This window comes from Acomys minous (genome assembly GCF_964271855.1).
Source record: "Acomys minous genome assembly, chromosome: 6".
Classification (NCBI taxonomy): Eukaryota; Metazoa; Chordata; class Mammalia; order Rodentia; family Muridae; genus Acomys; species Acomys minous.
The window spans coordinates 15,106,651-15,121,172 of NC_140487.1; the positions used below are offsets into that span (position 1 = coordinate 15,106,651).

General features: G+C 37.5%; 1 protein-coding gene across 1 annotated transcript in view; it reads left to right on the top strand.

The window, feature by feature from the left end:
• The window catches only part of THSD7A (thrombospondin type 1 domain containing 7A), a 363,069-nt gene that overhangs the window by 336,267 nt on the left and 12,280 nt on the right, over positions 1 to 14,522 (top strand). Inside the window, exons 17-22 of the mRNA XM_084784371.1 lie at positions 3,333 to 3,477; positions 4,692 to 4,807; positions 8,291 to 8,408; positions 8,649 to 8,794; positions 9,214 to 9,388; positions 12,339 to 12,512. Of these exons, the coding sequence (XP_084640497.1) occupies positions 3,333 to 3,477; positions 4,692 to 4,807; positions 8,291 to 8,408; positions 8,649 to 8,794; positions 9,214 to 9,388; positions 12,339 to 12,512 (874 nt within the window). The remainder of the gene's footprint in view (positions 1 to 3,332; positions 3,478 to 4,691; positions 4,808 to 8,290; positions 8,409 to 8,648; positions 8,795 to 9,213; positions 9,389 to 12,338; positions 12,513 to 14,522) is intronic.

A 14,522-nucleotide genomic window follows, 5' to 3' on the forward strand; every position in this document is an offset into this window, starting at 1 on the left:
AAAACAGAGCCAAATGATCAGATTCTGCATTCAATGGACCCGCTATCAGCATCCTTGCTGATGAGTACAGAGCAGCCTTGCTTCAGCAGCCCTGTTTTTTTTTTCAGTCACATCTCTTGTAGCCGAATCGGTGACAATATGAATTTTATCTATGGGATCTGCTAAGCTGTACCTTCCCTGAGCATCTCTTTGAACAACTTCTCATTAGTGCCTGTCTCATAGTGGAGGGTGATGAATGTCATTTCCCTGGCAAAGAAAGTTTACCTGTGAACTAGCCAGGGGTCTCTAGAGCAACAGTTCTACTGGGTTATGACCCCTCTGGAGGTTACATATTGTATATCCTGCATATTAGATATTTACATTACATTTTATAACTAGCAGAGTTACAATTATAAAGGACCAAAGAAACAATTTTATAGTTGGGGGGGTCTCTACAACAAAAAGAACTGTATTAAAAGGTCATAGCATTAGGAAGATTGAGAAGTAGTGCTCAAGAGGATCATAGCATAAAGGATGAATGAATATATATATAGATATTACTATGAATGAATATATATTATATTATTAACTAAAATATTATATATATTATATCAATTATTTCTTTGATACTTTATAACTATAATTTTCTACTCTTATGAATTGTAATGTAAATATCATTATACTGTAAATTTCAATGTAAATATATACTATATAGTATTCATATATATGAATTATATGTATGTTCATATTATATATGATATAATATACATAGTAGGCTTTAATGCCACTGAAGGGGTGGACTTGCTAGTGAGAGCGAGAGCAAGCAGGCAAAGAGAAAGCTTCCTTTTTTATGTCCTTTATATAAGCTGCCAGCAGAAGATGGGGTCCAGATTACAGGTGGATCTTCCCATCTCAAAAGATCTGTATTAAAGATGTATCTTTCCACTTCAAAGAACTGGAGTAGAAGAGAGTCTTCCTACTTCAAGTGATTTAATTAAGAAAAAATACTTAGCCAGGTGTGGTGGAGCATGACTTTAATCCCAGCACTCAGGAGGCAGAGGCTCTGTGAGTTCAAGGCCTGGTCTACAAAAGGAATTCCAGGACAGCCAGGGCAATTATACAGAGAAACCCTATTTTGAGGGGGTGGAAAACCTCACAGATGTGCCTCCTCGTCATTTGGGTTTTAGTTAATTCCAGATACAGTGAACTTGATAACCAAGACTATCCATCAAAACCTACCAGTTAAATATAGTCCGTGATTTTTTACTGCTAGAAATCCAGATGAGTTAGAATCCAGCCAGACCTCTAGATTTCAAGAGCAGCAAGGACCTTACCACTCAGCTAGAGGAAGGGGATCACGTACAACAGTATGTGGAAAGGTAGTGTCTTGGTTAGTGTTACTATTGCTGTGCTGAAACACCAAGACCAAAGGCAACTCAGGGAGGAAGTGGTTTAGTTCACTCCCACTCCCACTTCTATACAGTTCATCATCAAAAGCAGTGAGTGCAGAAACTCTGGAGGTAAGAACTGCTGCAAAGGCCTCGGAGGTGTGTTGCTTACTGCCTTGCTCCCTCTGACTTGCCCATCCTGCTTCCTTATCAAAGCAGGACCACCAGCCCAGGGATAAATCCACCACCAATAGGCTAGGCCTTCCCACATTAATCGCTAGTTAAGAAAAACTGTACAGGCTTGCCTACAGCCCCATCTTATGGAAGCATTTTCTTATTTGCAGTTCCCTACTCTCAGATGACTCTATCTAGCCTGTGTCAGGGTGACATAAAACTACCCAGCACAATTAGCTTAACCCTGCACAGCTGTGAACACCTATGTTAAAAAAAAAACATGGAAAGATGTGTCTAATGTTAAACTGTTTGGATTACAGTAAAGAACAGCTTCAGGCAAGTTTACAGCCTGTGTTTTCCAAGGACAGTTGCTTTTTTAGCTCTGTGTTAACATTGTTAAAACGCTAAATGGAAACCAACTGACTGTTCAAAAGCAAAGCAGGACCAATCTATCACTTGAACAGAGGTTGAAAGAAGTGTGAAGGCGCCACCCTTCATGAGAGTCTCCAAATGAATTTCCCTTTTAATCTGCAGTTAAACTACATTCTACAGTGTCTAACTCTGTTTACAGTGATGGAATTCTTATCATCAGGGATGCTGTTCAAAGAATATTCAGCTTTTTAAAACAGGGGCTGTTGACCTTGGCCTGCTTCTTAAGTTCCTTAGCAGGAATTCCAATAACAGGAACCACCAAACAGGAACTGTGTCCATCTGGATTCTGTTTTAAATGTCCATAACAATCCTAGAAAAATACTAAGTTCTACCATGTGTAACAAGAAAAAGTCTGTGAAACATGTTTTTTTCTTTTTTTCTTTTTTTCTTTTTTCTTTTTCTTTTTTTTTTTGTGAACATTTTCCAATAGAAAAAAGAATGTAATAAGACTAAAATTCAACTAGTTGAAAAGGTGTGACTTTTGAGCTTTATAAAAATATCTTGTTCCATCACCCAAGACATCAATAAACAAATTCAAAGCATTTATTGTATGCAAAGAACTGTTAGGTTCAAAGACTATATAGACATAGGAGATAGCAGTCACTCAATGTACACTCACACTGGAGATGGTAACAGGACCTTTATATAATTTGCATTATCTGAATACAGTATGTCCTTCAGTGATGTGATCAAAATACAGTGAGAACAAAGATGCAGCAATAACTCTTTTAGGTTTAAGAAATCCAAAAGTTTTAACCATTCACAGAAATATGCTCCCTTTGCTTAGGAAAGTACAATAAGACTGGAAGTTAATGCGAATGGGAAGATACAAGTGAGGGGTTAACAACTGAGATGTAACCCGAATAAATTACAATAAATTTTTAAAAAAGGAAAAAAAATCCAAAATTTTTTGTCCCTTTCTATTCTTAAAGCCAAATGTTTTCAGAACTGTTTATATGAGGATGTGTATTAGGAACATAAAAGTTACTAATACCTACATAACTATTTAAGTCACCATTTAAATGGCTTAGGTCAATTTAAAACAAACATGCATACACATATACACATTTACATACATTTACATCATATAGGATTAGCTTTCTGTTTTACTGAACGCGGCCATATATATGTGTTTCTGTAGGTGTGAGGTAATGAGATAAGCATCTTCCAGCTAGGATGAGACATCAGACTCTTAGTCAATGCTTACATTTTACATATGGCAACTCTGAACCATAATGAGGTTAACTTACCTGTTCAAATTAGCCAATGAATTGGGTGCTCTAGTACCAGCTCCAGTAACAGGCTAGCTGTTGTATCACTGAGTTTACCTCTCTGACAAACGGTATTGTTCTTTGTAAGCCTTGCAATCCAAGTGGTTCCCGGCAAAGGTCAGCTGATCCCATCAGACAGCCTGCTGATGAAGGAAGAGCCTGTCCTGAGGCTGTGGAGAAAGAGCCCTGTAACCTGAACAAAAATTGCTACCACTATGACTACAACGTCACGGGTAAGCACTTCATCACGTCTTCATAGAGTCTGAGGTGTATTCCCACATGAATCAGCTCCAGACATTCTTATCAGCCTAGGCCAGCTCCACCTGGCTGCCATTTGGAGCCACATCCTCCACTCTGAGAAATAATTAGTATCACATCACAGAAAGACTTATCTGTTTTAATTTTTAGTAAACATCAAAATATGGAAAATGAAAGTTTCACAAGGACTAGATTCTTGAAGTATATAGTAAATGTCCCAGATAATCCTATGTAATACCTCCTCACAATTTGGAAAAGTAAAAGAAAAAAATAATTTTTAGCAGAGGTTTGATTGTTATAACATCAAAATTAATAATTCTTGGGATGCAAGGACATTTGTGAACAACATTAACATGATGTAAAATGTTTGTAATCCTAAAAGTGAATATTCCAAAAAGTGGACTTGTTTGCATTTGTTTCATAAATTTCACTTAATATCATCAAAGAATGCACATCAAACATAGTTCATTGGTTTAGTTCACATGGTATGATACAACATCAAAGCTAAATGGATTTTTCCCAAGGAATTTCCACATTGAAACAAGCTCAAGAAGTTGAAAAAAGAAACATAGGAGTTATGTTGGCTTCTGTCTCTTAGATTTTTCTAAAATTTCCTGTGATTCCATGAAAGAAATCAAAGTTCTCTAGGATATGTTGTCCTAGCCTGGAGAAAGTTGAAAGCTTTTTGCAAAAGATACAAAATAATGGGATTTAATAAATATACTTATGAAATAAACGAGGTTGTATTTTTTAAAAGAATCTTACTTACGGAAATAAATGAAATACATACTGTTAATATAACTACATAGAGTACCGTCCATTAAAATTATGCTTACTTTGCTAAAAGAGACGTAATGGTAATTTTTTTTTGTTTCTACTCTTAAAGAAAAAGTTTTGAAATGTTATTGATCTGTACTGCAAAGCCATTTTGACAATATCACTAAATAGCTAGCTGTCAAGATTGTCAAGTAGACATGTGCCGTAAAGAGTAATCCCCAGCGCTGTGTGCAACTGCAGCAGTTCCACTTGACCCCCAATATGTTCAGAGCTGAGGCGCATATGCTCCACACGTGGCATGATTGATTGAGGGGCTCAGAAAGCAGTTGTGAATTAGGTATGGGATTTGGGTCATCAGAGTTCCATCTGAAATCGGCCTCACTCATAGCTCTGATGCTTCTCTGCCATCCAGACTGGAGTACCTGTCAGCTGAGTGAGAAGGCAGTGTGTGGGAACGGCATTAAAACGAGGATGCTGGACTGCGTTCGAAGCGATGGCAAGTCCGTTGACCTGAAATATTGTGAAGAGGTGGGTGAGTGCTGTGTTAAATCTCTCTGAAGGAGATTCTTCCCTCATCATTTAAATTCTCAGGAGCCAAGTGACTGCGTGCGCTCCACACAGCGCATGGCCAACAGCTGTTTCCACAGTCTGTCTAGTGCCCTCTTGAAAAAGAGACAGTATCCACGCTACTGATTTCCACAGATAATTTCCTGTGTTTTGTTCTGCTTTGAGCCCAAAGGTATGCTAATTAGCCCATTCTGGAAGAAATGCTTAGAAAACAATAAGCAATCAAGGTGAATAAAGGCAATAAATCTTAATCAGACCATTCATCATCTTTTGTAATTCGATGTGAATTGGGTGCAAATCTTGGATACCTGCCAAGATCCATCATTTATTCTTTCTGTTGTTAAACATTGATCACATGCAGTTTCATAGCAGATTTTGATATTAAGATCTGATACCCAGCTGTGAGAATCTAAAGTACCTAGGTCTCAAGTCTGGATAAGAGAGCTTAATGTTTAAGCAAAGACATGAAGTCTGTCACTCTTATCTTTAAGGCTTGGAGAACTGTAGTTTATGGTTAATTGTTGAATGAAAGTAATGGCATTGCTCTTAGCCATGACCTGAGCAGGACAGAAATGTGACATTGACCTTTTCCTTTTTTTTTTTTCTCCCTCATAAATCTGCACCTTGCATTGTAGTAACTTTTGTCTGATTTCCATACCAAAAAGGCAATGGCACTACTGTCCTTTGCCTCACTGCACTTCCACAGGTCATCTTCTGACCAAAATAAGCAAGGGCTTCAACAGATTTGAAACAGAATTGTCTTAACTTTTAAGGGAAAACACCAGTGGAACTACTTGAACCCACCTAGTGCCATTGTCAAGTGCCTGTAGCTAACTTCCTCACATCTCTGCTAATAGGGGGTAGACTTCCAGTTGCTTAGTCACTATATGCCTCTCAGTAAAAGTCTTGTGACATGAATCAACCTATTCATAAGTTAGATTACGGTAAGTGAAATTCAGGTTTTTAAACCAATACTATTTAAGCAATAAAACCAATAATAAATAGCATTTTTGTGAGTGAAGATCATGACAAGGATCACAGACTTCGCAGAGAGTGGTCGGAGAGCTAGCTCCAGCTGATGGTTAGTGTAGTCTCTTCTGCAAACGCCTGAGGAACTTCCCTCCTTATGAGCCTTACCTGAAGCGAGACTCAAAGCATTCAAGACTATTGCGAACTACTTCCTATTGTGTTGGTTCTGCAGGGATGACTGCAGGTTCAAATATTAATGTCGCAGCAAATGCTGTTTTCAGGAAAAACTAAGCTACTCTCTGTGGGAATTAAACAGCACTTGTACCATTTTATACATCTTCCTGAGTCCAGCTGCTCCCAAGAACAACTGAGCTATCTTTTTAAACAATGGTCAGACCACCTACCTATCAACCCCTGTGCAAACCCTGCATTCAATTAGCAGCAGGAGGCAGCTCTTGCTGCTTCTCTAAGAGCCAGGAAGAAGTGTGTCATTACTGCCCAACAAAGAGGAAAATTAGGGTTACATTCACTAGCATTTATGTAGTGAGTTTTTTTCCTTTGGTCTTTTGGGGATTTTTTTTTTTACTCATTTGGTACTTGGTGATTGTGTCTCCTTTTTTATTCTTTGAAATCTAAGTAGATTTTTAAATTTTTATTTAAAGACATATTTACATTAATTGATGGGTTGATTTAGACAGGGGATATGCGTAGATAGATAGATAGATAGATAGATAGATAGATAGATAGACTGACAGGGAAACTGAGTAAAAAGATAAAATAAGTATCAGGGAAAGAAACAGAGAGTTTAATTAATTGATAGGCAAAGCACTCCCTAATGAATGAAATTTTTTTAAAAAGTTGATTCTGTGTTAAACACTCCCCCACCCCGAAGCTACAGCATGCCATGGTGCCATGCATTCCGTTCATTGGGTCCCCTAAGGTTTATCTCTCCACCCTCCTTATGAGACTTTCAGTGGCATGGATTAGTTTTAAATCCCAAATGCTCAAGTCTATCTTGTGTATCTGGTGTAGACTATAGTAAGGTGCCTGCTAAGGTCTGGCGTGTACAAAAATCTTGATCTGATTCTCACACTAAATAACCTAGATCTAAATATAGCTGAAACACATTGCAACGGTTAGAAAATATTTCTTCTGTTATCTTCTGCTATTTGATTTGAAAATACAAATGTAGATATTCATATCGGCATACAAAACACTTGGCTTCCTTGTGGTAGTTTTCCTACTTTCTCAAATCTTCTTGTTTCCTCTTGCACTCTTCCACCCCCAGTGGTCTCCTTTGCTCTTTGATGTCACATGTGTCCTTTTGCCCTCCTTGCCTTCCTCGGCATATCTTGTTCCCTTATTAGGGTCTCTTATCATATTTCAGAGTCTATTTCCATTCTCATAACCACATATTTACATATGTACAGATATTAAAAGTTTAAACTTTTTCATATAAAACAAAAAGGGTTTGGCAGTTCTGAGAATTACTATTAAAATTACTATTATCCTGCTATAATATTAATATTTATTTTAATATCACATTTTGACTTCACTTCAAAGGTTAGAATATATAGCCTATGAATCTGAAATTTTTTCTTATACTTTTAAACTATGTAAGTCACAATGACAGGACTAGAACGCAAAGGAAATGGTACATTATGAGAGGCCAAGCGCACACATACACACACACACACACACACACACACACACACACACACACACACAAATAAACAAACTGACTTACAGCACAGTTAATAAGATATACCTGATAATATAAATTTTTGTAAGTAATTTATATAAATATTTACATTCAAAACCTTCCCAGGGGTCACATTTCCTTTCGAGACAGATGGCTTGCTTTGCTGACATCTCTAGCCAGGTGTGTGATACAACATCTGTAATTCCAGCTTTAGTTTTAAGTTGCACTTTGTCTTTAAAGCCTTCTGACTATTCAGTTTAACGTGTCCGCATAAGAAATAAGTAATATCTGGATGATAAATGTTTATAGATAGATAGATAGATATAGAGATGGTGTTTTTGTTTTTGAAATATCACAAAGCAGTTTCATATATACTTTTTTATTCTTCATATAGGGACATTCAACTAATTTGTAGATTGAATTATTTTAATGGAATACGTAACGGTGTAGAAGCAGTATGCTCCTGAATTCACCTTCTGCCCTTGGCTCCAGCTGTGTTGAGTTGAGCCATTTAGCATTCTTAACAATTTGGATAATTGTTGTCTTTCCAATAGTTTTTCCTAAGCCATGCAGCTCTCTTGTGCTTTTTTCCTCTCACCCTCTCTGCCTCCTCCAGTCTCCTCCCCTCTAGTCTCTACATTTCTACGGCTTCCTACACAGTCTTCTGTCCTCTCTTCTCTCCCTTTTCTTCTCCCTTGTCATTCCTTTTCCACTGACAATACTAATGGCCCTGTCTCCCTGCCCACAGAAACATATCTATTTCCCTCTTTCAGCTTGGCCTGGAGAAGACCTGGCAAATGAACACATCCTGCACCGTGGAATGCCCTTTGAACTGTCAGCTTTCCGACTGGTCTCCTTGGTCAGAATGTTCTCAAACATGTGGACTCACAGGTTGGTTTGTATTGCAATGAGCACTGGGCTAGTGGTAAAGCTACATAAAACAAAATATTTCTTTTGCTATCAATTATATCAAGTAGGCTACATCAAGGTATCTTCCTTCTGAAAACATGTGACCTTCTCCTGCTCTGGGATCTCCTCAAGAGAGACACCTGTGGTACCCTCTCCCTATTGTATAGCTATATGTACAACTATGACATCACACTGAAGTTGTATCATTTTATGTTTTTAAAGGAAAAATGATTCGAAGACGAGCAGTGACCCAGCCCTTTCAAGGTGATGGGAGGCCCTGCCCTTCCCTGATGGAACAGTCTAAGCCTTGCCCAGCGAAGCCGTGCTATCATTGGCAGTATGGCCAGTGGTCTCCATGCCACATTCAGGTAATCAGATCTACAGAGGCTATGCAGATGCATGCATTCTTCATCTGCAGAGGCTTGATTCTAGAAACATTTCAAGTTAGAGATGGTTGATTTCCTCATAAACCTTTTGGTGACTTTGCCATTTCCCAGTTCTTTAATTAGTTTTGAAAGCAGGCACCCCCTGTCCTATACTTTTAAAAATCATTTGGAGACGAATTCATTTAATGAAAATTTATTTGCCTGTCTTCGTCTTGGAAGCAAATAAATTGTTCAGTGTATGCTTTATAGTTTGTGCCCTATAAGGCGTCTTCCCTAGGGTTTCCAACGCTTCCCAAGCTGTTCATAAATCAAAATCAGTGATGCAGAGTTGACTGCAAGCCGTGAGCTCTCTAATGAATTATTTTTCTTTTTCTAATTAGCCATTTCTCCCTCCATTCCAGGAGGCCCAGTGCGGAGAAGGAACTAGGACAAGGAACGTTTCTTGTGTAGTGAGTGATGGCTCAGCTGACGACTTCAGCAAAGTGGTGGATGAAGAGTTCTGTGGTGATATTGAACTCATTATAGATGGTGATAAACAGATAGTTCTGGAGGAGACCTGCACCCAGCCCTGCCCAGGTAACAAGAGAACACAGTCATATTTATGAAAACACCACCCTGAGACCAGAGTCAAGAAAAGGTTTTGTATATAATCCAAGTGAAGGATGTCAACAACTTTCTTCAGTGATATCTGTACTAAAAGCTCTATACTACACTATGGCTCAGAGGATCACTGCATTACTACAGGGAATAAGGTCTCTAAAACCTGGGAGCAGCATTCCCAGCCCTCTACCTTGTGTCTTGAAAGGTAGACACTTTTGACACTGTACGCTATAAAGAGTAGAATATGAATAAGAAAAAAAAACATTTTCACCTTTGACATGTAGTTGTAAATTTACTATCCCAATGGATTTGCTCTAAATATAAAGGTGTATTTATATGAGGAGTGCTTCACTCTCATCTTGTTATTAAATACTGGAAGCTTGACATGGATGTTTCAAGATGATGTTCATGAAATGCACAGGTTACAGCAAAATATAATTATTAGATTTCTCTGCAACAAGCCTGATGATATCAAATAAAGATACAAATAGAGATTCACTGTACTCACACAAAAGAGAGAGATTAATTTCCATTCAATTTGTAGTCACTCAAGTAAAGTTATATACCTCTATCAGCAGCATGGGTTTTTTTTTTCACTCTTTTCCCATACCAGATTTTCCTGGTAAACACCATGTAACACAAAGTATGATATCTCAGAGACAGAAGCAATTCTACAACTTTCTTAAATGCTTTGCTAGTTGCTTTTTTCTTGGCATTTTTAAAATATACTAGATTTTTAAAAATAGTATTTTGTAAATTCCTTGAGAATTTTATACAATATAGTTTAGTCATCTTAACTTCTCCCCTCCCTCAACTGCTCCCAGATCTACCACTATCACTTCTGGACTCATCCAATTTCTATTCCTTCTCCCCCCACATTTCACACATGCATGCATAAGTGTGTGTGTGTGTCTTTCTGTCTATTCTCTCACTCTCTCATTCTCTCCAGCACGACTAGCTCTCTGTCTTGCTCTTCTCTCTCACTCTCCTTCACTCCTCTCTCTCTTCCTATTCTCTTCTATTTCTATCTCTAACTCTCTCATCTACCTCTCTCCTTTTCTCCCCTCCTTTTTGAATTCACTTGAGTCCACTTTGTATTGGGCAACTACTCTTGAATGTGAGGCCTAACATTGAAGTGTGGTCCATGCATTAGAGGACACACCATTAGAAGAAGAAGAAGAAGAAGAAGAAGAAGAAGAAGAAGAAGAAGAAGAAGAAGAAGAAGAAGAAGAAGAAGAAGAAGAAGAAGAAGAAGAAGAACTGGCTCTGCCTTCCCCAGATCTATCAAATGCCAATAATTCCTCAGATAAGAGTCAGAGTGTATATCTGCTTTCCTGGCCCTCTATGCTGGGATTTTGTTTAGCTTGACTTTAGATACATCTTTTGTATGTAGTCTAAATCACTGTGGGTTTCCTTGAAGTCATCCAACAACTGTGAGACTTACAAACTTTCCACACCATTTTTCTTGAAGATACCTGAGCATCGAGGGAAAGGATATAATCCTATTTAGGGAAAAGCACTCCGAAAGCCTCTTACTCTCCATGTTTTGATAATTGTGGGTCTTTATTAATCACTATTTACTTCAAGAAGAAACTTCTCTATCAGGGTTAAGAGATGCACTGCTCTATAGGATAACATTCAGTACTGAGGAGTCATTTTATTACCATGTCCATTTAGTAGCATAACAGTATGGAGCCCAGCTCTCATGGGGGTAAGAATAATATTGTCCAATGTAATGCTATCTTGTACATGCATATAAATAATTTTTGGATTGCTAGGATTTCTAACCCATGATACAAGAACTTTTTTCATTAATTATATCTCTTAGCAATTCTGTGTAATTTAGTCATGGCCAGCATGAGTCTATAAGCTTTTGCATGATGGATGGAATACTCACGGTGCTATGAACATGTTGTGGGGTCATTTCTACCAAAATTAACCCTGTCACCAAGCAATTGGCTAGAAGCTGAATGGAAGGGAGTTTATGACTGATTTGTTCCACTAAAAATTACCTATTTCCGAAGTGGTAAAAGTTGTTGACTACATGGACCCATGATGCAATTTCATTCCTATGCATATACTCAACAAATTCATGCAAATAGCATATATGTTCAAAATAAGCATGTGCTTCAATATTCACAAGAGTTTCCAATTGGAAATATCTAAACATATTATATATCTTATAAACATAAGTATCTGAAAAGTGATGAATACAAAAATGTATATATGGCATAATGCCAAGAGTAACATGATGGGGGATTTCTGGGATTCTGGGAATGGTTTGTTCTTAATTAAATGTTGATTGCATAGATATATAATCAGACTGTGGAGATTCATTGTGAATTTATAGTATCTGACATTTTGCATGTACTATATGTTTTCCTTGAAGGGGGGAGAAGCAGTTGATTAGAGAGAGGTATAGATTAGAAGACATAGCCAGTATCAGTCAGTTCCAATGTCAACTTCTCACTAGTCTGCCTCAGCTAGACTCCTCTAGGGGGGAGGGGGAATGACATATAAGCACTGGCTCTCTCGCTTTGAACTTCAAGCCCATTTAAATTTATGAATACCTAGAGAACAAGTTCTGTGTACTGTTAGGCTTTACTAGCCCCCTTTACAATAACAACAAATGTCATGATAGCTTTTAATCAAATACTATCTATCTCTTAGGAAATGATCATGATGGGCAAACTCCTTCAGGGCAAAGCCTATGTTTTATAACATCAAGCCACCCAGAGACCACCCAGCCACTCCAAATAACATATTTACTAAACATAAATGGATAGTTATTACATATTTATCCAAATCTCAGGACTATCATGTATTATTAGCATATTTACAAACATGGCCCAGCATGGTTAGACTCTAAATGAGTAGCTGTCTCACTATCCCCTATGAGTATAAGTTATGAAACTGTCTCATACAGGTGACTGTTATTTGAATGACTGGTCTTCATGGAGTCTGTGTCAGCTGACATGTGTAAACGGTGAGGATCTTGGCTTTGGTGGAATACAGGTCCGGTCCAGAGCAGTGATTATACAAGAATTGGAGAATCAACATCTGTGCCCAGAGCAAATGTTAGAAACGAAGTCATGTGACGGTGAGTGCTCCGATTCATGAGACCTAGTCATTGGATCGTATTGGGTTTTCTACGGGATGTCTGAAATTTTTAGAGTTCTACTTACAGTTTAGAATCGAGCTAAAAGAACAATTCTGAGGGACTAAAGATACGGCTCAGTGGGGATTGCGCTTGCCGTGGAAGCATGAGGGCCAGAGTTTGAATCCTCAGTGATTGGAGGCAAAGACAGAAGAGCTTCTGGAGCACTAGGCCCAGCTAGCCTGCTGTTCTCAACAGCAAACAAAATCCAGACTTTGTCCCAAACAACGTGAAACACGATGACTAATAGCTAAAATTATCCTATAACCGTCACATAATACATATATATGTGCATATATATATATATATATATATATATATATATATATATATAGAGAGAGAGAGAGAGAGAGAGAGAGAGGTATTTAGAATGTGGAATATTGTAAAAAAAATGTTTCCTGCCTTAAAAAATTTCAGAAGCCTAAGATACTTGGGAGCACTAATTGTATACTTATACCAGAAAGGACCAAACATAAATCTAATGTTTTCCATTTGTTTAAGAAAAATAACAAAATTGAAGAAAAACTACAAAACCACTGTAAAATTAAACTCTTTAGTAAAGTCTAAACACTTGATAAATCAATTCATTGGTGAGAGTTAGCAATGTAACTTTACAGTAACTAGACATAGAGCATGAAGTGCACGCATGTTTTTGTGTCTTTGCATGGCATGGACAGACCATTTCCTCAGTATTTGCAGCGCATCCCATATCCAGAACCTTGGGGCATCACAGCGTCAATTTCTAGTATAATTGCATCTTGACAACAATGAAGGACTGAAATATAGGGAAGAACATATAACTTGAATTCTTAGCTCTATTTTGTATAGGCTAAGAAATGTGATGTACAACCAACAGCAAGTGATAAATAACATGTCACCTTATATTGAAAAACTGGAGGAGGAAGCCTAGGATGCTGAGAAAACTTAGATGCAAACAAATGAACTGGATGGCTCAACCTAAGAATTAGGTAAAATTACCCACCGTGTGTATAAATCTTCCTAAATTTACCATCCCCATAGAGTGTTCCCTATTCCCAGGACAGAGTAGGCAAAGAAGTAAAGAAGCTTAATGTTTGCAATTAATTGAATAAATCCCAGAGCAAGGAAAGTAACTGTTAATCTGAAATGTGATGAAGTGACACTAGAAAGCAATCATACAACTACAGAAGATATCCTCTCTTACACACGCAAATAAAACCCAGAAACCACACACATTATTACCTGTCAGCTATTATGCCGAGAAAATAAAGAATTGTTTAGAGGAGAATTAAAGGCCTTCTATGGTCATGTGTGTGGGGAAGAACAAAAATAAGCTGTATTTTCAAATCAAGAAAATTTTGATAGGAAGTAAATATGTAAGAAAAATAAAGAAAAAGAGACCAAGGGTTTGAAGAGGAGTGGGAGAAGGGGGGCATGGGAGGGGTTGATTGAGGGGAGGGAGAGCAGAAACAATGTAATTATATTGTAATTAAAATTTAAAAATCCGGAAAAAAAAGGAAGTAGGAAGTAGCCTATATAGATAAGTACAAATTGAATGAGGCAAAGAAAATAGACAGTACAGGAACAACAGGTTGCTTTACATGACAAGGTAACAAAAAAAATCACTTCACATCAAATTGGTAAGGAGAGAGGGGGCAAAGTTTGCATTGCCACCAACAAAGTGATTTTGGAAATATCATTCTTTTAAAAAAGTTCTACTAGTAACCATAAAAACGTAAGTGAAGATAGGTTAAAATGTTATAATTTACCACCAGTAACAGAAAAGTTAGTTACCTCATGGCTTCCCCAACTACTAAAATTTCAAATGTATCAAATTTGTATTCAAATGGAATACATTATAAAAGATAAAAAGAAGCAAGGAAGTTCTGAAAAGCAAAATCATGAGGAGAGGCTAGGAGATTTAGATGGCCTCTAAGCACTGGTATCTAAAGAGAATGACATGCCGATAATGAA